The sequence below is a fragment of the Scyliorhinus torazame genome, chromosome 7 (genome assembly GCF_047496885.1).
Source record: "Scyliorhinus torazame isolate Kashiwa2021f chromosome 7, sScyTor2.1, whole genome shotgun sequence".
Classification (NCBI taxonomy): domain Eukaryota; kingdom Metazoa; phylum Chordata; class Chondrichthyes; order Carcharhiniformes; family Scyliorhinidae; genus Scyliorhinus; species Scyliorhinus torazame.
The window spans coordinates 178,520,880-178,545,730 of record NC_092713.1 but is presented as its reverse complement, the minus strand read 5'-3'; the positions used below and the strand labels follow the sequence as shown (position 1 = coordinate 178,545,730).

General features: G+C 45.3%; 1 protein-coding gene across 5 annotated transcripts in view; it reads left to right on the top strand.

Moving 5' to 3' along the window:
- LOC140426728 (polyadenylate-binding protein-interacting protein 2-like) overlaps positions 1-24,851 on the top strand; it is a 251,899-nt gene that overhangs the window by 45,524 nt on the left and 181,524 nt on the right. For all 5 annotated transcript variants that reach the window (XM_072511845.1, XM_072511846.1, XM_072511847.1 and 2 more), the window contains one exon: positions 8,024-8,170. In XM_072511845.1, coding sequence (XP_072367946.1) covers positions 8,033-8,170 — 138 coding nt within the window. In that variant the 5' untranslated portion in view covers positions 8,024-8,032. The remainder of the gene's footprint in view (positions 1-8,023; positions 8,171-24,851) is intronic.

The following is a 24,851-nucleotide window of genomic DNA, read 5'->3' as shown; positions in this document are numbered from 1 at the left end:
GATGATTAACTTATAGGCTTAGAACTCTTACCATTTCCCTCATTTCTCCAAGCTGGGTGAATTCCAGTCCCTGACTGAGTTCATTCTCACGTCCTTTCCCATTTTTGCCTTTTTGTCTCGCTTTTGCTCCCAGACTTGTGTAAACACTCACAGTACCCAGGCTTCAGTATGTCGTAAACCTGACTTGCCTTTTTCCCTTTCTCAGTTAGATGGAATATCAGAACACTGACCCATTTGCCTTTTACGGTTTCTGGCATGCACATCCAATGAATGCCTGAGTATACATTGTCAAAGTGTGTTTCTAATCTCTGGACATGGGCATTACATAGAACGATACAGCGCAGTACAGGCCCTTCGGCCCACGATGTTGCACCGAAACAAAAGCCATCTAACCTACACTATGCCATTATCATCCATATGCTTATCCAATAAACTTTTAAATGCCCTCAATGTTGGCGAGTTCACTACTGTTGCAGGTAGGGCATTCCACGGCCTCACCACTCTTTGCGTAAAGAACCTACCTCTGACCTCTGTCCTATATCTCTTACCCCTCAGTTTAAAGCTATGTCCCCTCGTGCTAGCCATTTCCATCCGCGGGAGAAGGCTCTCACTGTCCACCCTATCTAACCCCCTGATCATTTTGTATGCCTCTATTAAGTCTCCTCTTAACCTTCTTCTCTCTAACGAAAACAACCTCAAGTCCATCAGCCTTTCCTCATAAGATTTTCCCTCCATACCAGGCAACATCCTGGTAAAGCTCCTCTGCACCCGCTCCAAAGCTTCCACGTCCTTCCTATAATGCGGTGACCAGAACTGTACGCAATACTCCAAATGCGGCCGTACCAGAGTTTTGTACAGCTGCAACATGACCTCCTGACTCCGAAACTCAATCCCTCTACCAATAAAGGCCAACACTCCATAGGCCTTCTTCACAACCCTATGAACCTGGGTGGCAACTTTCAGGGATCTATGTACATGGACACCTAGATCCCTCTGCTCAGCCACACTTCCAAGAACTTTACCATTAGCCAAATATTCTGCATTCCTGTTATTCTTTCCAAAGTGAATCACCTCACACTTCTCTACATTAAACTCCATTTGCCACCTCTCAGCCCAGCTCTGCAGCTTATCTATGTCCGTCTGTAACCTGCTACATCCTTCCGCACTGTCGACAACACCACCGACTTTAGTGCAAATTTACTCACCCACCCTTCTGCGCCGTTGATAAAAATGACAAACAGCAACGGCCCCAGAACAGATCCTTGTGGTACGCCACTTGTAACTGAACTCCATTCTGAACATTTCCCATCAACCACCACCCTCTGTCTTTCAGCTAGCCAATTTCTGATTCACATCTCTAAATCACCCTCAATCCCCAGCCTCCGTATTTTCTGCAATAGCCTACCGTGGGGAATCTTATCAAACGCTTTACTGAAATCCATACACACCACATCAACTGCTCTACCCTCATCTACCTGTTCAGTCACCTTCTCAAAGAACTCGATAAGGTTTGTGAGGCATGACCTACCCTTCACAAAGCCATGCTGACTATCCTTGATCATATTATTCCTATCTAGATGATTATAAATCTTGTCTCTTATAATCCCCTCCAAGACTTTACCCACAACAGACGTGAGGCTCACCGGTCTATAGTTGCCGGGGTTGTCTCTACTCCCCTTTTTGAACAAAGGGACCACATTTGCTATCCTCCAGTCCTCTGGCACTATTCCTGTAGCCAATGATGACAAAATCAAAGCCAAAGGCCCAGCAATCTTCCCTGGCTTCCCAGAGAATCCTAGGATAAATCCCATCAGGCCCGGGGACTTATCTATTTTCAGCCTGTCCAGAATTGCCAACACCTCTTCCCTACGTACCTCAATGCCATCTATTCTAATAGCCTGGGTCTCAGCATTCTCCTCCACAACATTATCTTTTTCCTGAGTGAATACTGACGAAAAATATTCATTTAGTATCTCGCCTATCTCTTCAGACTCCACACACAACTTCCCATCCCTGTCCTTGACTGGCCCTACTCTTACCCTAGTCATTCTTTTATTCCTGACATACCTATAGAAAGCTTTTGGGTTTTCCTTGATCCTACCTGCCAAATACTTCTCATGTCCCCTCCTTGCTCGTCTTAGCTCTCTCTTTAGATCCTTGTAACTTTCAATCGCCCCAACTGAAACTTCACACCTCATCTTCACATAGGCCTCCTTCGGTAAACCACGGTTCCCTCGCTCGATGCCTTCCTCCCTGCCTGACCGGTATGTACTTATCAAGAACACGCAGTAGCTGTTCCTTGAACAAGCTCCACTTATCCAGTGTGCCCAACACTTGCAGCCTACTTCTCCAACCTATCCCCCCCAAGTCATGTCTAATGGCATCATAATTGCCCTTCCCCCAGCTATAACTCTTGCCCTGCTGTGTATACTTATCCCTTTCCATCACTAACGTAAACGTCACCGAATTGTGGTCACTGTCCCCAAAGTGCTCTCCTACCCCCAAATCCAACACCTGGCCTGGTTCATTACCCAAAACCAAATCCAAAGTGGCCTCGCCTCTTGTTGGCATGTCAACATATTGTGTCAGGAAACCGTCCTGCACACATTGTACAAAAAACGACCCATCTAATGTACTCGAACTATATCTTTTCCAGTCAATATTTGGAAAGTTAAAGTCTCCCATAATAACTACCCTGTTACTTTCGCTCTTATCCAGAATCATCTTCGCCATCCTTTCCTCTACATCCCTAGAACTATTTGGAGGCCTATAGAAAACTCCCAACAGGATGACCTCTGCTTTCCTGTTTGTAACCTCAGCCCATACTACCTCGGAAGAAGAGTCCCCATCTAGCATCCTCTCCGCCACTGTAATACTGCTCTTGACTAGCAGCGCCACACTTCCCCCTCTTTTGCCTCCTTCTCTGATCTTACTAAAACACCTAAACCCCGGAACCTGCAACATCCATTCCTGTCCCTGCTCTATCCATGTCTCCGAAATGGCCATAACATCGAAGTCCCAGGTACCAACCCATGCTGCCAGTTCCCCTGCCTTATTTCGTATACTCCTGGCATTGAAGTAGACACACTTCAAACCACCTACCTGAACACTGGCCCCCTCCTGCGAAGTCAAATCTGTGCTCCTGACCTCTATACTCTCATTCTCCCGTACCATAAAACTACAATCCAGGTTCCCATGCCGCATTAATTTAAACCCCCCCAAAGAGCACTAACAAATCTCCCCCCCCAGGATATTTGTGCCCCTCAGGTTCAGATGTAGACCATCCGGTCTGAAGAGGTCCCACCTTCCCCAGAAAGAGCCCTGGTTATGCAGAAATCTGAATCCCTTCCGCCTACACCATCCCTGTAGCCACGTGTTTAATTGCTCTCTCTCCCTATTCCTCATCTCATTATCACGTGGCACGGGCAACAACCCAGAGATAACAACTCTGTTTGTTCTAGTTCTGAGCTTCCATCCTAGCTCCCTGAAAGCCTGCCTGACATCCTTGTCCCCTTTCCTACCTATGTCGTTAGTGCCAATGTGGACCACGACTTGGGGCTGCTCCCCCTTCCCCTTAAGGACCCGGAAAACACGATCCGAGGCATCACGTACCCTTGCACCTGGGAGGCAACATACCAAACGTGAGTCTCTCTCGCTCCCACAAAATCTCCTATCTATGCCCCTGACTATCGAGTCCCCAATTACTAATTGCTCTGCTCCTCTCCCCCCTTCCCTTCTGAGCAACAGGGACAGACTCCGTGCCAGAGGCCCGTACCCCATGGCTTACCCCTGGTAAGTCCCCCTCCCCACAAGTATCCAAAGCGGTATACTTGTTACTCAGGAGAACGACCGCAGGGGACCCCTGCACTGACTGCTTCTTCCCAGTCCCTCTTACAGTTACGCATCTATCTCCAATCTTTGGTGTAACTAATTCCCTGAAGCTGCTATCTATGACCCCCTCTGCCTCCCGAATGATCCGAAGTTCATCCGACTCCAGCTCCAGTTCCCTAACTCGGTCTTGGAGGAGCTGGAGATGGCTGCATTTCCTGCAGGTAAAATCAGCAGGGACACTAACGGCATCCCTCACCTCAAACATCCTGCAGGAGGAACATTGCACTCCCTTCCCTGCCATCCCTCTAACTTCCAACCAAGATCTGGCTAATCAGTAAATTTTTTTTAAAAAGAAAAAAATAATAATATAATATGGCACTTACCTCACACCAATGGATCTTATTATTCGGTTAGAGGAGGAGGGTGGGTGGGAGACACTACACGTGTAGTGTCTCGGGTTTCCTCTCCACCAGAATTTATTGGTTGGGGGGGGGGGGCCTTCCCAGAAGTCCGCGGGTCGAAAAAAACAGAAAAGAAGTGCCTTAGTGTTTTTAAAGGAGAAAGGAGAAACTTACCTCCCAGAAATCACTTGCGCACCGCTCCCGCCGAAATCCAATCAGATCCAAAATCCAATTAGAGTGCTCATCTTTTCCCTGTCTGCATTGAGATAGCTGTAAGAGCGGGTTCAAGACCTGTGTATTGAGTTCTTCCACGTGGGGTTATTCCGTGTGGCTCAGCTCAGTACAGAGAGAAACAAAAACACTACAACCTGGACAAGATGGCTATTTAATCAAGCTTGTTACGTGTACACAGAACAGACTGGATAGCAGCCAAGGCCTGTTCTGCCGAACAAAGAGCCGAGCACAGTAATTATACAACGTTCAAAATTCAATAGCCCATCCCAGTTGAACGCGATCCAATTCCTGAAGCTGCTTCTTTTAAACTTATCCAATAGAATTGCAAGCAATGTTTAAACTTCGACCATAGAACATAATAGAACATTACAGCGCAGTACAGGTCCTTCGGACCTCGATGTTGCGCCGACCTGTGAAACCACTCTAAAGCCCATCTACACTATTCCCTTATTGTCCATATGTCTATCCAATGACCATTTGAATGCCCTTAGTGTTGGCGAGTCCACTACTGTTGCAGGCAGGGCATTCCACACCCTTACTACTCTGAGTAAAGAACTTACCTCTGACATCTGTCCTATATCTATCTCCCCTCAATTTAAAGCTATGTCCCCTCGTGCTAGACATCATCATCCGAGGAAAAAGGCTCTCACTGTCCACCCTATCCAATCCTCTGATCATCTTGTATGCCTCAATTAAGTCACCTCTTAACCTTCTTCTCTCCAACGAAAACAGCCTCAAGTCCTTCAGCCTTTCCTCATAAGATCTTCCCTCCATACCAGGCAACATTCTGGTAAATCTCCTCTGCACCCTTTCCAATGCTTCCACATCCTTCCTATAATGCGGCGACCAGAATTGCACGCAATACTCCAAATGCGGCCGCACCAGAGTTTTGTACAGCTGCAACATGACCTCTTGGCTCCGAAACTCAATCCCTCTACCAATAAAAGCTAACGCACCGTACGCCTTCTTAACAACCCTCTCAACCTTGGTGGCAACTTTCAGGGATCTATGGACACCGAGATCTCTCTGCTCATCCACACTGCCAAGAATCTTACCATTAGCCCAGTACTCTGTCTTCCTGTTATTCCTTCCAAAATGAATCACCTCACACTTTTCTGCATTAAACTCCATTTGCCACCTCTCAGCCCAGCGCTGCAGCTTATCTATATCCCTCTGTAACCTGCTACATCCTTCCGCACTGTCCACAACTCCACCAACTTTAGTGTCATCTGCAAATTTACTCACCCATCCTTCTACGCCCTCCTCCAGGTCATTTATAAAAATGACAAACAGCAGTGGCCCCAAAACAAATCCTTGTGGTACACCACTAGTAACTGGACTCCAGTCTGAACATTTCCCATCAACCACCACCCTCTGTCTTCTTTCAGCTAGCCAATTTCTGATCCAAACTGCTAAATCACCCTGAATCCCATGCCTCCGTATTTTCTGCAGTAGCCTACCGTGTGGAACCTTATCAAACGCTTTACTGAAATCCATATACACCACATCAACTGCTTTACCCTTATCCACCTGTTTGGTCACCAGTAGAATTGCAAGCAATCCATGATTGATGCTAGGATACTCAACCTGACAGCTATGTACAATCACAACTTCCTGTGTTTGTCTGTGAGAAACAGAAAAACAAAAGTAGCACACTGGATTGTTTCACTATCGATTACTTATTACTGCTATGTCCCAAAAATACATGATTAATGGTTAATAATGATTACTCGGTACTCTTCCTATAATTCATCCCAATCCTTAATAAAGTAATTGATGCAAAATTAATCTAATGGATAATAACTATCTAGTGTTAAAAAGGTATCATCACTGATCCCCTCCTTCAATAGCACAGAGAAAGGATTCCTTCGATCCTGCCTCGTGACTATTGTGAGAAAACCCTTTAGTGCCCAAGGGCCGTGTAACCTTTGCGTACTTTCGTTGGCAGCGCAGAGCTGGCTTCTTCTGTTCCAAAAGTTTCTGAAAAACTCCACCAATCCCAAACGAGAATAGGTCCAAGGCTCGGATTTCTAACAAACTGATTAGCTGCTTGCCAAGTCTACCAAACTGACATGGGCTCTGCCACAGAACTCAAAAGGGAAGCCCTTGCCTGGTCGATTTGAACAGGGGTGTTTGAACTTTTGCCTTTATCTGTGTGTTTTCTCACAGGCAGAGAGCGAGAGAGAGCTGCCAGCAGTTAGCTTGTTAAGTGTTGTACCTGGCGGCAGCCAGGACAAGGAGCATAGGGACCATTAGGAACCAGGGTTGTTCCTGCCCTGATCTCTAATGACTAAATAGGAATTACGAGTGGAGGTTATGCTTGGAATGAAAAGTTCAAATTCAGGGGGAGTCAGAAATTGTCAAATGTGCCTGGTAAAATTAGTGGAAGAGATAGGCAGGTAGTGGACCTCTTGCAGAGAAGGCGAGAGCAAGCTCTGGAAAGTGCCAGTATGAGAAACTGAGGGGAGTAGAAGTGAGTTCTTGATTTCTTTCCAGGAGAAGTGAAAGGACTCTCAAAATCCTTCGGCCTTTATTTCGAGGGGATTGGAAGAATAAGCAAGTCTTGCTCTAGTTGTACAGAGTTTTGGGGAGACCACATCTGATGAACTGTGTGCCATTTTAGTCTCCATATTTAAGGAAGGATATACAGCAAAGTTTCACTGGATTGGCCAATGGGATCAGGAGATTTGTCCTGTGATGAGTAAATTGGGTTTATATTCTTTGGAGTTCAGAAGAATGAGAGTTGATCTCATTGAAAACTGCAGAATTGTGAAGGGGTTTGATAGGGTGAACGCTGATTGTGTTGGGGAATCTAGAACACGGGCACAATCTCCGGATCAGGGGTCGATTATTTAGGACTGAGATGAGGAGAAATTTCTTCACTCAGCGTTTTGAATCTTGGGAATTCTCTACCCCAGAGGGTTGTGGAAGCACCATCATTGAATATATTTAAGGCTAAGACAGACAGATTTCTGGTCTCTCGGGAATTATGGGAGATGGATGAATGGAGAGGGATCGATGAGCCGAGTCGTCCAATCCTTCTCTTGTTTTTTGTGTTAATGTCATCCCATCCCTATCCGGGTGGTCTCCCCTCTCTCCGTTTCATCCCTATCCAGGGAGTCTCGCTCTCCCTTCCTGCCATCTCATTCTATCCAGGGAGTCTCCCACTCCCCTCTCTCCGTCTCATCCCTATCCAGGGAGCCTCCTTTCTACAAATAGCAGTGAAGATGATAAAAATGCTCTGGTTCTTTGGTGCCATCTTCAGTCACATTCTGGAACTGCAACCACCTTCGCCATTGGTTTATCCTGCAGATTTGCCGAGGTTGCCCCCTTAATATCTGTATTGTTAATTCATGCCGCTGGTTATGAGTTGTATAAAGGGGATTATCTGATACTGCAGGCAACATTTGACCACCTGACAGCCTGAAATAGGAGTGGGTTTAACAGAGTCGGTCAGTGTTTCCAAGAAACAATGTTTAAAGAAGCTGAGCTGATTTTGCAGCATTTATTTTCTACATTGAGGAACAGTTTCCTGTGTGATTTTACTGTTTAAATAGGTTGCAAAAATGAAAGATCCAAGTCAGAGCAATAATACTCCAAGCATCAACAGTGATGAAGTTGTTCTAAATGGCCACTCACACGATGAGGATAATCCGTTTGCAGAGTACATGTGGATGGAAAATGAAGAGGAATTCAATCGGCAGGTGAGCACTGAAATGGCTCTTTTCTAAACATTTTATTACTTTGATACAGTTCAGATGTTGTTTTCCTGTCCTGGATATGGCCCCCTTGTCAGCAAAAGTCTATTTTTTCTTTAATCCAAGTAACAACCAAACTGCAGCAATTAATCCTGTTTGTGTTAGAATTGGGATGGGATTCTCATATTGATTTAATTCTTCACCCAGAATTTTTGTTTTGTTCATGGGATGTGGGCCAGCATTTATTGCCCATCCCTAATTGCCCTTGTACTGAGTGGCTTCCTGGGCCATTTCAGAGAGGCTGTGGGCCTGGAGTTACAGACCAGATTAGTGAACCTTTTGTCTCATAGTCATAGTTAGACCTTTAATTCAAGATTTTTGTTTATTGAATTTAAATGTCACCATTTGCTGTGATGTAATATGCACTATGTATTATATAATATGTACTATACAAGACCGGGATTTTAAAACATATGTTAATCTGGAATACCCACTAAGATAATTTACCCTTGAGCTTTATTTAATAATCATTTGCTGTATCTTTATTCTGCAATTGTCACATTCCTTCTTGGCCGTCCTGTCTGGACACACCAGCGCCCTAAACCCCTATCTTTTATTGTCAGCTGAGTTTGACTGCTCCCACCGGGTTCCATTTTTTTACTATCCGGTCGTAGCAAGAGAGCCTCCTGCAATGGCTTCTCTTCTAGCCCCACACAGTTACTTGTGGAGTCCCCCAGGGATCCATACTTGCCCCCCACTCCTATTCCCATTACAGGCTTTGTCTTATCAAGAATTTGAGTCATTGGGAATCTGGGGAAGCTCTCCACTGATCATTCCTAGCACAAGTGATGATGATTCTGATTGTTGAAGACAAATCACAGACCCATGACATTCATGCAGGAGCTCCTCAGGATTGTGTGGTATCATCAATGACATTCCTCCCATCATTAGGTCAGAAATAGAGATGTTTGCCGATGACTGTGCAATGTTCAGGTCCATTGTGACTCCTCTGACACTGAAGCAGTCCATGTCAATATGCAGCAAGACCTGGGTTGACAAGTGCAAATAACATTTGCACTATACAAGGTATGACACGCTGGGCGAGTGCACGGACAGTTCTAGCCCCACAGACCCCAGAGTCCCTACATTAGTGAATTAACCAATAATGTGTGTGTTTTCCTGAGACCTTTATCCCTTGACTGCTCCAATGAGTTACAGGCACCAGATTTATAAATGAAACATAAAGATACTGTTTATTTGTAAGAGTAACAGTTGAACATATAATGGAAATAACGGAATACCCGTGTCCCACCCTCCACCCAGGCGCACACAGGACAGGCACACGGTAAGGGGTGGGAGAGGATTAAAATAATGGGAATTGAAGGAAAAAGTTTGAGATGAATCTTCGCTGCTGCGATTGTGGCCCCTGTAGGCGCAGGTCTTCTCAGAATGGGAGCCTCTGGGAAATTTATGCAGATTTAGGTTGGTGCGATTCCATCCTTCGGCCACCAGATGGAAACTTACACAGGAGATTCAGGTCGGTGCAATTCTTTCCTTCGACTACTAGATGGAGCCTCTGTCTCCCTGGGAAATTACTGGAGCTTGAGACCTGAGAAATTACCGACTTTTCTGTTTGCCTGATCTCTGCAGAGACACCGGCTGTACCATAAAGAGAGTTCTCAGGTTGGGTTTTTCCCAGCCGTTCAGACAGAGGATTAAAGTATTACAGATCTGGTGGTAGAACCTGCTTTGCAACCATTTGCTCCAAAGGTTTCCTTCACAGGTCAGCTGCTGCCTGTGTCTTTTAAATAGGAGTGCCTTCCCAGGTCTGACTAGGAGCCTTTTAAATCACCTAGCAGAGAGAAAAGAGAAAGAGAATGCCTTCCAGCTGCTTCCTGGCTGAATTTCCTCACAGAACTCAGGACAAAAATGGAGCTCTTCACAAGACTTGCCTTTCTTCCAGAATGTTCCAAACGGCTCCACCAATTACAAGCAAGAACAGGTAATGTCTCAGAATTCCAGACTCACCAATTGGCTGCTTGCTAAGTCTATCAAACTGACATCACGGACTCTGCCACAAAGCATAAAGGGGAAGTGCTGGGCTAGTTCATTAGATCAGGTGTGTTTCACTTTGCCTAAAGTCTGTAGCTTAAGCAAAAGTCCCCATGTTGCAACAGCTAGCAAAAAGACTGGAGATTGAAGACAATCAGCAGGACAGGAATTAAAAAGGAAACCCAGAGCAGACTAGGTTTTACAAGAGTATCCTTACACAGGCAATGGCCATCTCCAACAAGAGAGAATCCAATCATCACCCCATGACATTCAGTGACATTACCGTTGTGGAATCCGCCACTGTCAACATCCTGGGGGTTACCATTGATCAGAAGTGGCACAATGATTAGCACTGTTGCCTCTGCGAGGGACCGGGTTCAATTCCGGCCTTGGTGACTCTCTGGAGCATGCATGTTCTCCCGGTGTCTGTGTGGGTTTCCTCCGGGTGCTCTGGTTTCCTCCCACAGTCCTAAAATGTGAAGATTAGGTGGATTGGCCATGTTAAATTTCCGCTTAGTGTCCAAAGGTTCAGGGATAGGGCGGGGGAGTGGGCCTAGGTAGGGTGTCTATTCGGAGGGTTGGTGCAGACTCGGTGGGCTGAATGGCCTCCTGAACTGTAGGAATTCTACGGAAGTCTGTGGGAGAAATTGAACTGGACCAGCCAGATAAATACTGCGGCTACAAGAGCAAATTAGAGGTTGGGAATCCTGTGGAGTGTAGCTCGCCACCTGACTCCCCAAAGCTTGTCCATCATCTACAAGGCACAAGTCAGGAGTGTGATGGAATACTCTCTACTTGCCTGGATGTGTTCAGCTCCAACAACACTCAAGAAGATTGACACCATCCAGGACAAAGCAGCCCGCTTGATTGGCAGCCCACCCACCACTTTCAACCTTCACTCCCTCCACCACCGACTCACAGTAGCAGCTGTGTGTACCATCTACAAGATACACTGCAGGAACTTACCAAGGCTCATTAGGTAGCACCTTCCAAACCCACAACCACTGCCATCTAGAAGGGTAAAGGCAGCAGGGACTTGGGAACACCACCACTTGTAAGCTCTCCTCCAAGCCACTCACCATCCTGACCTGAAAATATATCGCCGTTTCTTCCCGGTCACTGGGTCAAAATCTTGGAATTCCCTTCCTAACAGCACTCTGGGTGTATTTACATCACTTGGACCACAGTGGTTTGAGGAGGCAGCTCACCACCACCTTTGAGGGCAATTTCCTCCGTCGTCCTGGCCCACTTCTGTTACTGAAATTGTTAGCTCTTGACTCAGTTATTCCAGTGCTCTACTGACCATCCTTCCATTTTCCATTGGTGAAAAATGTAAACTCATCTGAAGTTGCACGTCCTGATTTCATCCAATTCTGTTCAACTTATCACCTGTACCATGGCCTCTGATCCAGCAGCACCTCAGTTTTAAAAATTCTCATCCTTTTGTTCAAATCCTTTCATGGTCATGCCCCTACTTTACTGATTGATGCCAGTTAGCAGGATGGAGGTGTTCTGTGAGTCAAAAAAGGAGCATAACACTCAAACCATCACCGCCGTTGTTCTCAATGACTGGAATGCCGCTAACCATATCTTTGTAAGGCTTAGATATCCTTCTCTTGTTCTGCTCTCTTCTATAGTGTGCTGCCTGGTCCTAAGAGAAAGTGGAATGTTTCAGTAGTTTTCAGTCTTCTGCTCAGGCAAGTGCCTTCCATAGATGAATAATTGAAGGTATGTTAAGACAGTGAGAGGTGGGTGTAAGGTTGGTAGAGATGGTAGATGTCAGAGACTGGTGCTGAGTAAGTGATGGGGTTGTGGTACATTGAACAGTAAGTGAATTTGGTAGCCTTGTAGGTAGGAGATGCCAAGATCCATTGACTGATGTTGATCACCTTCTCTTGCCATTTCTGCCCAGACTCTCAGCTCCTGACTAAACCTTCCAGGCCATCTGCTCCCATTCTCTTTGAGAGTGACCCTTGAGGCCCCCCTGCCCCCCCCTCGGAACAAGGGCATCTGCTCCCTTGCCCACCTGTAGAACCACCACCTCCAGTGTTTCATTTGTTTTTTTAAATGAATTTAGAGTACCCAATTCATTTTCTCCAATTAAAGGGCAATTTAGCGTGGCCAATCCACCCAACCTGCACATCTTTGGGTTGTGGGGGGGAAACCCATGCAAACATGGGGGGAATGTGCAAACTCCACACGGACAGTGACCCAGAGCCGGGATCGAACCTGCACCTTGGTGCCATGAGACAGCAGTGCTAACCACTGCACCATCGTGCTGCCCCCCGTGTTTGATTTGTAACGATGGGAACCTCTCTCTACTCTGCTGTTCACTTCTCAGTAACTTATTGCAGTATTATTGGTTCCAAAGAAGAGTCATATTTGACTTGAAATGTTACCCTTCTCTTAATTCAGACTGGCTGAGTTTTTCTAGCATTTTGTTTTTATTTTACCTCAAGCTTACTGCTTTTCTTGGTAATATTATGAACCTCCTTTTTATCCAGTAAGTTAACCACAGATCGGTCACATTTCCTGTGGAGAATCTATATTTGTTGAGAATTATGAAATTTTTCTTTAAATGTTTACCATTGTTTATCTACTGTCATATCTTTCAATCTAATTTCTTTATCTACCACAACCAACTTACCCCTCATATCATGTAATTAGCTTTTCTTTAGTTTAACACACTCGTTTTGGACTGAAGCAAGGGCACAAAAGATTGGTATTACGATCCCAGACCAGACCCCCAACAGTGGCTAGGAGACTGGACAGAAACCTCAATATTCCAGATGGCCCTCCCGGAGTGAGGCAACTCCTTGCAAGCTGTGCCCAGCATACCCTCTAATTCTATCTTTTACTCTCATTCTATGCTTCTACAACTTCATTCTAATTCTTTTAAACTCTCTAACAATGTTCTTATATTCTGCAGTCTCTCCTTCCTTCCCTATGTACGGTATGCATTGTTTGTACAGCAAGCAACAAACAATACTCTTCACTGTACACTAATACATGTGACAATAAATCAAATCAAATATTTATTTTAATTTTATTCCTTTATTTTATGACTACACTGCATTGAAATATCTTCAACATTGCACAAGAAAGTAGCGTACAATTATCCATTAAACAATGTTACTCAATATATTGACACAATAACCCTTAACTGCTGTCTTTACTGTTATGAGCCAGGGTTCAGAGAACCCTAAAGTGTATCATGGAGTTCACCTGACCCACAACTTTTAATAGATCGTGGTATGGGGAGCACACGGCCCACTCTACAGGAGTGGTACAGCAGAAATGGAAAAGTATTTTTTAAAGCAAAACAATGTTTATTCTATGAACTCGAGTTAACCTTTTTAAAACATACAGTGAACATCTTAGCAACCATTAATTCAAATACAACCCCTAAAGAATACAACATTAAGTAATCCTTAATAAATTCCCAAACAACATCCAGAAGACAAAAGAAACACCTTTTAACAGAAGCACATCAGGTTTAAATTCACTACTGAAAACAGTTATAATTCTGAATTCACCAAATGATCAAGAGATAGTCTTTTCACAGCAGAGAGAACAACAGTACACCCGCTTTGTCTGGCTTCAGCTCCAACGCTAAAAATGAAACTAAAACACACCCTGCAGCAAACAGCCTAAAACAAAAGTAAAAAGCTGACACAGCCCAGCACCACCCACACTCTGACATCACTGATAAACACCCATTTCTTAAAGGTACTCTCCCATAACACCTCCCCCCAAGAAAAAGAAATAAACCATCAACTTCAAGATGGTTTCATTTTTCACCTTTTCACTATCCTTTTAAGAAATGCACACAGCAAATATACTTTTTCGATTCAAAAAACAACACACGCAAACAGGTATAATAATATAGTCCATTTTTTTTCGTTCGTCTTCCTCCTACTGAAATCCTTCTCGATTGACAGTCTCTTTAAACAAGAAGATCTCTGCACGATCCATCCATTCCTCTACGCCTCGGCATGTCTCTTTAAAGTCAGCTACTTTAGTTCAATCTGATCACAGAGGCCCATCACAGATTTCAGGCAGTCAAATGCCTGTTGAAACTCCACTGTCCATTGAAATTTTCGATGTTTCTTCAGCAAGTTGATCAGTGGAGCAATCACGCTACAAAACGTTTGCACAAATGTTCAATCAAATCCACTCATACCAAGAAATCGCATTATTTCCCTTCGTCTTGAGGGTATCGGAAACTCCTCAATAACTCTTGTTTTCACATCCCGTGTGACCATTCAGCACTGTCTGATCGTATGGCCAAGGAAAGTGGCTTGGGCTTTTCCAAGTTAACTTTTGGCTAGGTTTATCACCAAATGTGGCTGGGGCGTTTTTCATGCCAAATAGCATAACTTTGAATTGGTATATACCATCTGGAGTCACAAAAGCTGAAATCTCTTTCAGCCTTTCGGATAAAAGTAACCTTTAAGTAAATTCAGTTTGGAAATAAAAGCCGATTGTCCCATTTTCCCCATGCAAACCTCCAAACGTGAAATAGAATAAGAGTCCGTTCTTGTAACTGCATTAACCTTTCTATAGTCCACACGCAATCGTTGGGTAACGTCCGGTTTTGGAACCATTACTATGGGTGAGCCCTATTGGCTGCAACCCACCTCAATTATGCCATTTTTAAGCATACTCTCAATCTCTTTGTTAACCTGTGCCAATTTTAAAGGGTTATGTCTGTATGGATGTTGCTTGATTGGAACAGCATTTCCCACATCGGCATCATGTATAGCCATTTTAGTACTTCCTAATTTATCTCTACAAACTTGCCCATGTGATGTGATATCAATAACTTTTCAGGTCAGTCTGTTTTCCCCTGAAAGATCACTCAACAATTTATCCCAATTTTTAAGAACATCCTCGTTTTCCAACTTAATTTGAGGTATGTCAAATTCACAGTCATCTGGATTTGGTTCGTCACTTTGAGTTAGAATCATTAAAACCTCCTTTTTCCCTTTCAAAGTACCTTTTAAGCATATTCACATGACATACTCGGTGAGTCTTCCTTCTATCTGGTGTTTTTACCACATAATTCACCTCACTTAATTTCCTTTCAATCTGATAAGGTCCACAAAACCTAGCTTTTAAAGGTTCACCTATCACCTAGCGTTTGATAAGGTTCCCCACGGTAGGCTATTGCAGAAAATACGGAGGCTGGGGATTGAGGGTGATTTAGAGATATGGATCAGAAATTGGCTAGCTGAAAGAAGACAGAGGGTGGTGGTTGATGGGAAATGTTCAGAATGGAGTTCAGTAACAAGTGGCGTACCACAAGGGGCCATTGCTGTTTGTCATTTTTATCAATGACCTAGAGGAAGGCGCAGAAGGGTGGGTGAGTAAATTTGCAGACGACACTAAAGTCGGTGGTGTTGTCAACAGTGTGGAAGGATGTAGCAGGTTAGAGAGGGATATAGATAAGCTGCAGAGCTGGGCTGAGAGGTGGCAAATGGAGTTTAATGTAGAGAAGTGTGAGTTGATTCACTTTGGAAGGAATAACAGGAATGCGGAATATTTGGCTAAAGGTAAATTTCTTGGAAGTGCGGATGAGCATAGGGATCTAGGTGTCCACGTACATAGATCCCTGAAAGTTGCCACCCAGGTTGATAGGGTTGTGAGAAGGCCTATGGAGTGTTGGCCTTTATTGGTAGAGGGATTGAGTTCCGGAGTCAGGAGGTCATGTTGCAGCTGTACAAAACTCTGGTACGGCCGCATTTGGAGTATTGCGTACAGTTCTGGTCGCCGCATTATAGGAAGGACGTGGAGGCTTTGGAGCGGGTGCAGAGGAGATTTACCAGGATGTTGCCTGGTATGGAGGGAAAATCTTATGAGGAAAGGCTGATGGACTTGAGGTTGTTTTCGTTAGAGAGAAGAAGGTTAAGAGGAGACTTAATAGAGGCATACAAAATGATCAGGGGGTTAGATAGGGTGGACAGTGAGAGCCTTCTCCCGCGGATGGAAATGGCTGGCACGAGGGGACATAGCTTTAAACTGAGGGGTAATAGATATAGGACAGAGGTCAGAGGTAGGTTCTTTACGCAAAGAGTAGTGAGGCCGTGGAATGCCCTACCTGCAACAGTAGTGAACTCGCCAACATTGTGGGCATTTAAGAGTTTATTGGATAAACATATGGATGATAATGGCATAGTGTAGGTCAGATGGCTTTTGTTTCGGTGCAACATCATGGGCCGAAGGGCCTGTACTGCGCTGTATCGTTCTATGTTCTATGTTCTATCACTGGTAACAACACTAAAACTGTATCTCCAATGGCAAAACTACGAACTTTGGATTTCTTGTCCGCTACCCGTTTCATCCCATTTTGCAACTTTTAAATGTTGTCGAGCCAATTCACCTGCTCTATTTAATCGTTCCCAAAAATTTGACACGTAATCCAGTAATGTAATTTCTGATTTCTCAATCACTAATTTTTCCTTAATCAATTTAAGTGGTCCTCTTACCTCATGACCAAAAATTAGTTCAAAAGGACTGAATTTGGTTGACTCATTAGGTGCATCCCTAATTGCAAACAATACGAATGGGATTCCTTTATCCCAATCCTCCGGATAATCTTGACAATACGCCCTCAACATTGTCTTTAATGTCTGATGCCACCTTTCTAACGCTCCCTACGATTCTGGATGGTACGCAGTTGATTTAAATTATTTTATTCCTAAGCTATCCATAACTTCTTGGAATAACTTTGAAGTAAAATTTGATCCTTGATCCGATTGAATTTCTGTGGGTAGTCCATATCTAGTAAAGAATTTAAGTAACTCCTCCACAATCCTTTTAGCTGTAATATTACGTACTGGAATGGCCTCTGAAAACCTAGTAGACACACCCATTACAGTCAAAAGATATTGATTCCCACTTTTTGTTTTAGGAAGCGGTCCTACAGAATCGATTAGGACCCTTGTAAAAGGTTCTTCAAATGCTGGAATGGGTATTAAGGACGCTGGTTTTATCACTGCTTGTGGTTTCCCTCTCACTTGACATGTGTGACATGATTGACAACATTTATGTACATCTTTATGTAGTCCAGGCCAATAAAAATGTTCCTGGATTTTTAGCTTGAGTTTTCCTTTCTCCCAAATGACCTCCCACTGGTACCTCATGTGCAGCTCGCAACACCTCCTTTCTATAACCTACCGGCAATACTCCTTGATGAACATCTGCCCACTTTCCATCCGCCTGCATATGTACAGGTCTTCATTTTCTCATCAAGACATCATTTTTACGGTAATAACACTGGTATACTCTCAGATTCCTCCTCCGTATATGCTTTCTGATATATCCGTTTTACTTCTACCTGAACTAAAAATATCCGCCTGTTATTCTTTTTCAACCATCTGATCAAAAATCGTTTCTGATAATTGCACTTCAACTTCATCCTCACTCTTTGATTTCTCCTCTTGTCTTAACCTGTGACTTTGCAACCTTGTTACTCCACAATCCAGAAAAATCCCAGGATATTCGTCCTTCAACACTTCACTTGACTGATTTTCCACTGGCTTATCAACCACAGTAGGCATCACTCCCACCTGCGATCCAGCTATATCATTACCCAAGGTAAACTGTATTCCTGGACAAGATAGTTTATCTACTTCTCCTACTACCACTTCACCACTCTTCACTGGACTTTCCAACCTTACCTTATATAATAGAACGCTGCTCCTCTCACCCTGAATTCCACATATCACCACCTTTTCTGGCAACATTCTTCCCAAACTACATAATTCCTTATCTCTTACCATTAAAGATTGACTAGCCCCTGTATCTCTTAAAATTGTGACTTCTTTACCTGCTCCTCCTGATACACATGAGTAAACTTTACCCACACAAGTAAATTCTTTAAAGACATCTGGCACCTTCTTCACAATTACTTCTTGAACAGGCTGTACAATCGTTTGCACCTCCTTCGCTTCTCTTGGGCTTTCCTTTTGGGTAAAGCAGTGGATCAAATGAAAAGGGATTTTTGTAGAAGGGACATGCTCGCACTGACGCTGGCGGGGAGGGTTCAGACGGTGAAGATGACTGTCCTGAGACTGCTTTTCTTTTTTCAGTGTCTCACGATTTTTGTCCCAAAGGCTTTTTTCAGAAGTCTGAATGTGGCGATATCGAGGTTTATATGGGCAGGTAAAACCCCGAGAGAAAAAAGGACACTCCTGGAACGGGCCCGCAGGGAAGGGGGATTGACTCTCCCGATCTAAATTAACTAATAGTGGGGGAGGGATCGGCCTGGGAGCGGATGGAGGCTGGGTGGGGGTGGGGTGCGTGGGGGGGGGGGGGGGGGGTGGGGGGAGGGGGGGGTGGGGGGAGGGGGGTGGGGGAGGGGGGGTGGGGGGAGGGGCGGGGGATGAGTAGGTTCTTCGAGCAGATGGAGGACAGATGTGGGCGGTGTGGGGTGGCCCGGGCGACCATGTTCATATGTTTTGGCATGTCTGAAACTGAGGGAATTCTGGCAGGGATTTGCAGATGTTATGTATGAAGTCCTGGAAGGTAGGGTAACTCCGAGTCCAGAATTAGCAATATTTGGGGTGTTGGAAGTCAAAGGGGGGAGGGAGGCCGATATCCTGACCTTCTCCTCCCTGGTGGCCCGGAGACGGATCTTGCTGAGATGGAGGAACTCGGAGCCCCGAAATCCGGAGTGTGAGTCAGCGATATGGTAGAATTTCTCAGCCTCGAGAAAATCAAGTTCGCTCTAAGAGGATCATTACAGGGATTCTCTCGGAGTTGGCGGCTGTTCATTGATTTCTTTAACAAAAACTGAACGTCAGCAGTATGGGGGGGAAAGGGAAAAGGTGGGGGGAGGAAAATAGGCATGGCAATGATCAATAAGGACAGGGAATTTAGTATATGGGTAATTGGGGATAGAACTAACAAAGAAATGTACAGCACAGGAACAGGCCCTTCGGCCCTCGACTAAACTACAATCTTCTACACTTCCTGGGTCCGTATCCCTCTATTCCCATCCTATTCATGTATTTGTCAAGATGCCCCTTAAATGTCACTATCGTCCCTGCTTCCACCACCTCCTCTGGTAGCGAGTTCCAGGCACCCACTACCCTCTGCGTAAAAAAACTTGCCTCGTACATCTACTCTAAACCTTGCCCCTCTCACCTTAAACCTATGCCCCCCAGTAATTGACCCCTCTACCCCGGGGAAAAGCCTCTGTCTATGCCCCTCATAATTTTGTAGACCTCTTATCAGGTCGCCCCTCAACCTCTTTCGTTCCAGTGAGAACAAACCAAGTTTATTCAACCGCTCCTCATAGCTAATGCCCTCCATACCAGGCAACATTCTGGTAAATCTCTTCTGCACCCTCTCTAAAGCCTCCACATCCTTCTGGTAGTGTGGCGACCAGAATTGAACACTATACTCCAAGTGTGGCCTAACTAAGGTTCTATACAGCTGCAACATGACTTGCCAATTCTTATACTCAATGCCCCGGCCAATGAAGGCAAGCATGCCGTATGCCTTCTTGACTACCTTCTCCACCTGTGTTGCCCCTTTCAGTGACCTGTGGACCTGTACAAAGAACAAAGAACAAAGAAATGTACAGCACAGGAACAGGCCCTTCGGCCCTCCAAGCCCGTGCCGACCATACTGCCCGACTAAACTACAATCTTCTACACTTCCTGGGTCCGTATCCTTCTATTCCCATCCTATTCATATATTTGTCAAGATGCCCCTTAAATGTCCCTATCGTCCCTGCCTCCACTACCTCCTCCGGTAGTGAGTTCCAGGCACCCACTACCCTCTGCGTAAAAAACTTGCCTCGTACATCTACTCTAAACTTTGCCCCTCTCACCTTAAACCTATGCCCCCTAGTAATTGACCCCTCTACCCTGGGGAAAAGCCTCTGACTATCCACTCTGTCTATGCCCCTCATAATTTTGTATACCTCTATCAGGTCGCCCCTCAACCTCCTTCGTTCCAGTGAGAACAAACCGAGTTTATTCAATCGCTCCTCATAGCTTATGCCCTCCATACCAGGCAACATTCTGGTAAATCTCTTCTGCACCCTCTCTAAAGCCTCCACATCCTTCTGGTAGTGTGGCGACCAGAATTGAACACTATACTCCAAGTGTGGCCTAACTAAGGTTCTATACAGCTGCAACATGACTTGCCAATTCTTATACTCAATGCCCCGGCCAATGAAGGCAAGCATGCCGTATGCCTTCTTGACTACCTTCTCCACCTGTGTGGCCCCTTTCAGTGATCTGTGGACCTGTACTCCTAGATCTCTTTGACTTTCAATACTCTTGAGGGTTCTACCATTCATTGTATATTCCCTACCTGCATTAGCCCTTCCAAAATGCATTACCTCACATTTGTCCAGGTTAAACTCCATCTGCCATCTCTCCGCCCAAGTCTCCAGACAATCTAAATCCTGCTGTATCCTCCGACAGTCCTCATCGCTATCCGCAATTCCACCAACCTTTGTGTCGTCTGCAAACTTACTAAGGGGGGCAGCACGGTAGCATTGTGGATAACACAATTGCTTCACAGCTCCAGGGTCCTGGGTTCGATTCCCGGCTTGGGTCACTGTCTGTGCGGAGTCTGCACATCCTCCCCGTGTGTGCGTGGGTTTCCTCCGGGTGCTCCGGTTTCCTCCCACAGTCCAAAGATTAGGTGGATTGGCCATGCTAAATTGCCCATAGTGTCCAAAATTGGCCTTAGTGTTGGGTGGGGTTACTGGGTTATGGGGATAGGGTGGAGGTGTTGACCTTGGGTAGGGTGCTCTTTCCAAGAGCCGGTGCAGACTCGATGGGCCGAATGGCCTCCTTCTGCACTGTAAATTCTATGAAACATCTCATAGTTGATGCAGATCTATAATCAGACCAGTTACATTTTCCTCCAAATCATTTATATATACTACAAACAGCAAAGGTCCCAGCACTGAAACACCTGTGGAACACCACTGGTCACAGCCCTCCAATTAGAAAAGCATCCTTCCATTGCTACTCTCTGCCTTCTATGACCTAGCCAGTTCTGTATCCACCTTGCCAGCTCACCCCTGATCCCGTGTGACTTCACCTTTTGTACTAGTCTACCATGAGGGACCTTGTCAAAGGCCTTGCTGAAGTCTATATAGACAACATCCACTGCCCTACCTGCATCAATCATCTTAGTGACCTCCTAGAAAAACTCTTATCAAGTTAGTGAGACACGACCTCCCCTTCACAAAACCTCTCACTAATATGTCCATTTGCTTCCAAATGGGAGTAGATCCTGTCTCGAAGAATTCTCTCCAGTAATTTCCCTACCACTGAAGTAAGGCTCACCGGCCTGTAGTTCCCTGGATTATCCTTGCTACCCTTCTTAAACAGAGGAACAACATTGGCTATTCTCCAGTCCTCAGGGACATCCCCTGAAGACAGTGAGGATCCAAAGATTTCTGTCAAGGCCTCAGCAATTTCCTCTCCAGCCTCCTGGGGTAGATCCCATCAGGCCCTGGGGACTTATCTCCCGTAATATTTTTTAAGACACCCAACACCTTGTCTTTTTGGATCTCAATGTGACCCAGGCAATCTACAGACCCTTCTCCAGACTCAACATCTACCAATTTCTTCTCTTTGGTGAATACTGATGCAAAGTATTCATTTAGTACCTCGCCCATTTCCTCTGGCTCCACACATAGATTCCCTTGCCTATCCTTCAGTGGGCCAACCCTTTCCTTGGCTACCCTCTTGCTTTTTATGTACGTGTAAAAAGCCTTGGGATTTTCCTTAACCCTATTTGCCAATGACTTTTCGTGACCCCTTCTAGCACTCCTGACTCCTTGCTTAAGTTCCTTCCTACTTTCCTTATATTCCACGCAGGCTTCGTCTGTTCCCAGCCTTTTAGCCCTGACAAATGCCTCCTTTTTCTTTTTGACGAGGCCTACAATATCTCTCGTTATCTAAGGTTCCCAAAAATTGCCGTATTTATCCTTCTTCCTCACAGGAACATGCCGGTCCTGAATTCCTTTCAACTGACGCTTGAAAGCCTCCCACATGTCAAATGTTGATTTGCCCTCAAACATCCGCCCCCAATCTATGTTCTTCAGTTCCCGCCTAATATTGTTATAATTAGCCTTCCCCCAATTTAGCACATTCATCCTAGGACCACTCTTATCCTTGTCCACCAGTACTTTAAAACTTACTGAATTGTGGTCACTGTTACCGAAATGCTCCCCTACTGAAACATCTACCACCTGGCCGGGCTCATTCCCCAATACCAGGTCCAGTACCGCCCCTTCCCTAGTTGGACAGTCTACATATTGTTTTAAGAAGCCCTCCTGGATGCTCCTTACAAACTCCGCCCCGTCTAAGCCCCTGGCACTAAGTGAGTCCCAGTCAATATTGGGGAAGTTGAAGTCTCCCATCACCACAACCCTGTTGTTCTTACTCTTTTCCAAAATCTATCTACCTATCTGCTCCTCTATCTCCCGCTGGCTGTTGGGAGGCCTGTAGTAAACCCCCAACATTGTGACTGCACCCTTCTTATTCCTGATCTCTACCCATATAGCCTCACTGCCCTCTGAGGTGTCCTCCCGCAGTACAGCTGTGATATTCTCCCTAACCAGTAGCGCAACTCCGCCTCCCCTTTTACATCCCCCTCTATCCCGCCTAAAACATCTAAATCCTGGAACGTTTAGCTGCCAATCCTGCCCTTCCCTCAACCAGGTCTCTGTAATGGCAACAACATCATAGTTCCAAGTACTAATCCAAGCTCTAAGTTCATCTGCCTTACCCGTAATACTTCTTGCATTAAAACATATGCACTTCAGGCCACCAGACCCGCTGTGTTCAGCAATTTCTCCCTGTCTGCTCTGCCTCAGAGCCCCACTGTCCCTATTCCCTAGTTCTCCCTCATTTTTTTTCAAAAACAAATGTTAGGACACGGCACACTTCCCAATGACAGACCAGTGCTGATTTACCATCCAAATGTTCCAGGATGTAAATAACAGATGGCAGCAACCTAAAGGTCGCCTAAACAAATAAAAACTTTTTGAAATGAAAAATGTCAAATGAACATAAGAACATAAGAATTAGGAACCGGAGTAGGCCACCTGGCCCCTCGAGCCTGCTCCGCCATTTAATGAGATCTTTGTGGACTCAGCTCCACTCTCCGGCCCGTACACCATATCCCCGAATCCCTTTATTCTTTAGAAAGCCATCTATCTTTTTCTTAAAAACGTTTAAAGAAGGAGCCTCAACTGCTTCACTGGGCAAGGAATTCCAGAGATTCACAACCCTTTGGGTGAAGACGTTCCTCCTACACTCCTACACTCGGGCAGCACGGTAGCATTGTGGATAGCACAATTGCTTCACAGTTCCAAGGTCCCAGGTTTGATTCCGGCTTGGGTCACTGTCTGTGCGGAGTCTGCACATCCTCCCCGTGTGTGCGTGGGTTTCCTCCGGGTGCTCCGGTTTCCTCCCACAGTCCAAAGATGTGCAGGTTAGGTGGATTTGCCATGATAAATTGCCCATAGTGTCCAAAATTGCCCTTAATGTTGGGTGGGGTTACTGGGTTATGGGGATAGGGTGGAGGTGTTGACCTTGGGTAGGGTGCTCTTTCCAAGAGCCGGTGCAGACTCGATGGGCCGAATGGCTTCCTTCTGCACTGTAAATTCTATCTATGAACTCCGTCCTAAATCTACCTCCCCTTATTTTGAGGCTATGCCCCCTAGTTCTGCTTTCCCCGACCAGTGGAAACAACCTGCCTGCATCTATCCTATCTATTCCCTTCATAATTTTATATGTCTCAATAAGATCCCCCCGCACCCTTCTAAACTCCAATGAGTACAGTCCCAGTCTCATCAACCTCTCGTCATCTAATCCCCTCAACTCTGGGATCAACCTAGTGAATCTCCTCTGCACTCCCTCCAGTGCCAACATGTCCTTTCTCAGGTAAGGAGACCAAAACTGAACACAATACTCCAGATGCGGCCTCACCAACACCTTATACAATTGCAGCATAACCTCACTAGTCTTGAACTCCATCCCTCTAGCAATGAAAGACAAAACTCGATTAGCCTTCTTAATCACCTGTTGGACCTGCACACCAACTTTTTGCGACTCGTGCACCAGCACACCCAGGTCCCTCTGCACAGCAGCATGTTTTAACATCTTACCGTTTAAATAATCCATTCTGCTGTTATTCCTCCCAAAATGGATAGCCTCACACTTGGCAACATTGAATTCCATCTGCCAGACCCTAGCCCATTCACCTAACCTATCCAAATCCTTCTGCAGACTTCCGGTATCCTCTGCACTTTTTGCTTTACCGCTCATCTTCGTGTCGTCTGCAAACTTTGACACATTGCACTTGGTCCCCAACTCCAAATCGTCTATGTAAATTGTGAACAACTGCGGGCCCAACACTGATCCTTGAGGGACCCCACTAGTTACAGGTTGCCAACCAGACAAACACCCATTTATCCCCACTCTCTGCTTTCTGTTAATTAACCAGTTCTCTACCCATGCTACCACTTTACCCTCAATGCCATGCATCTTTAGTTTATGCAGCAACCTTTTGTGTGGCACCTTGTCAAAAGCATTCTGGAAATCCAGATATACCATATCCATTGGCTCCCCGTTATCTACTGCACTGGTAA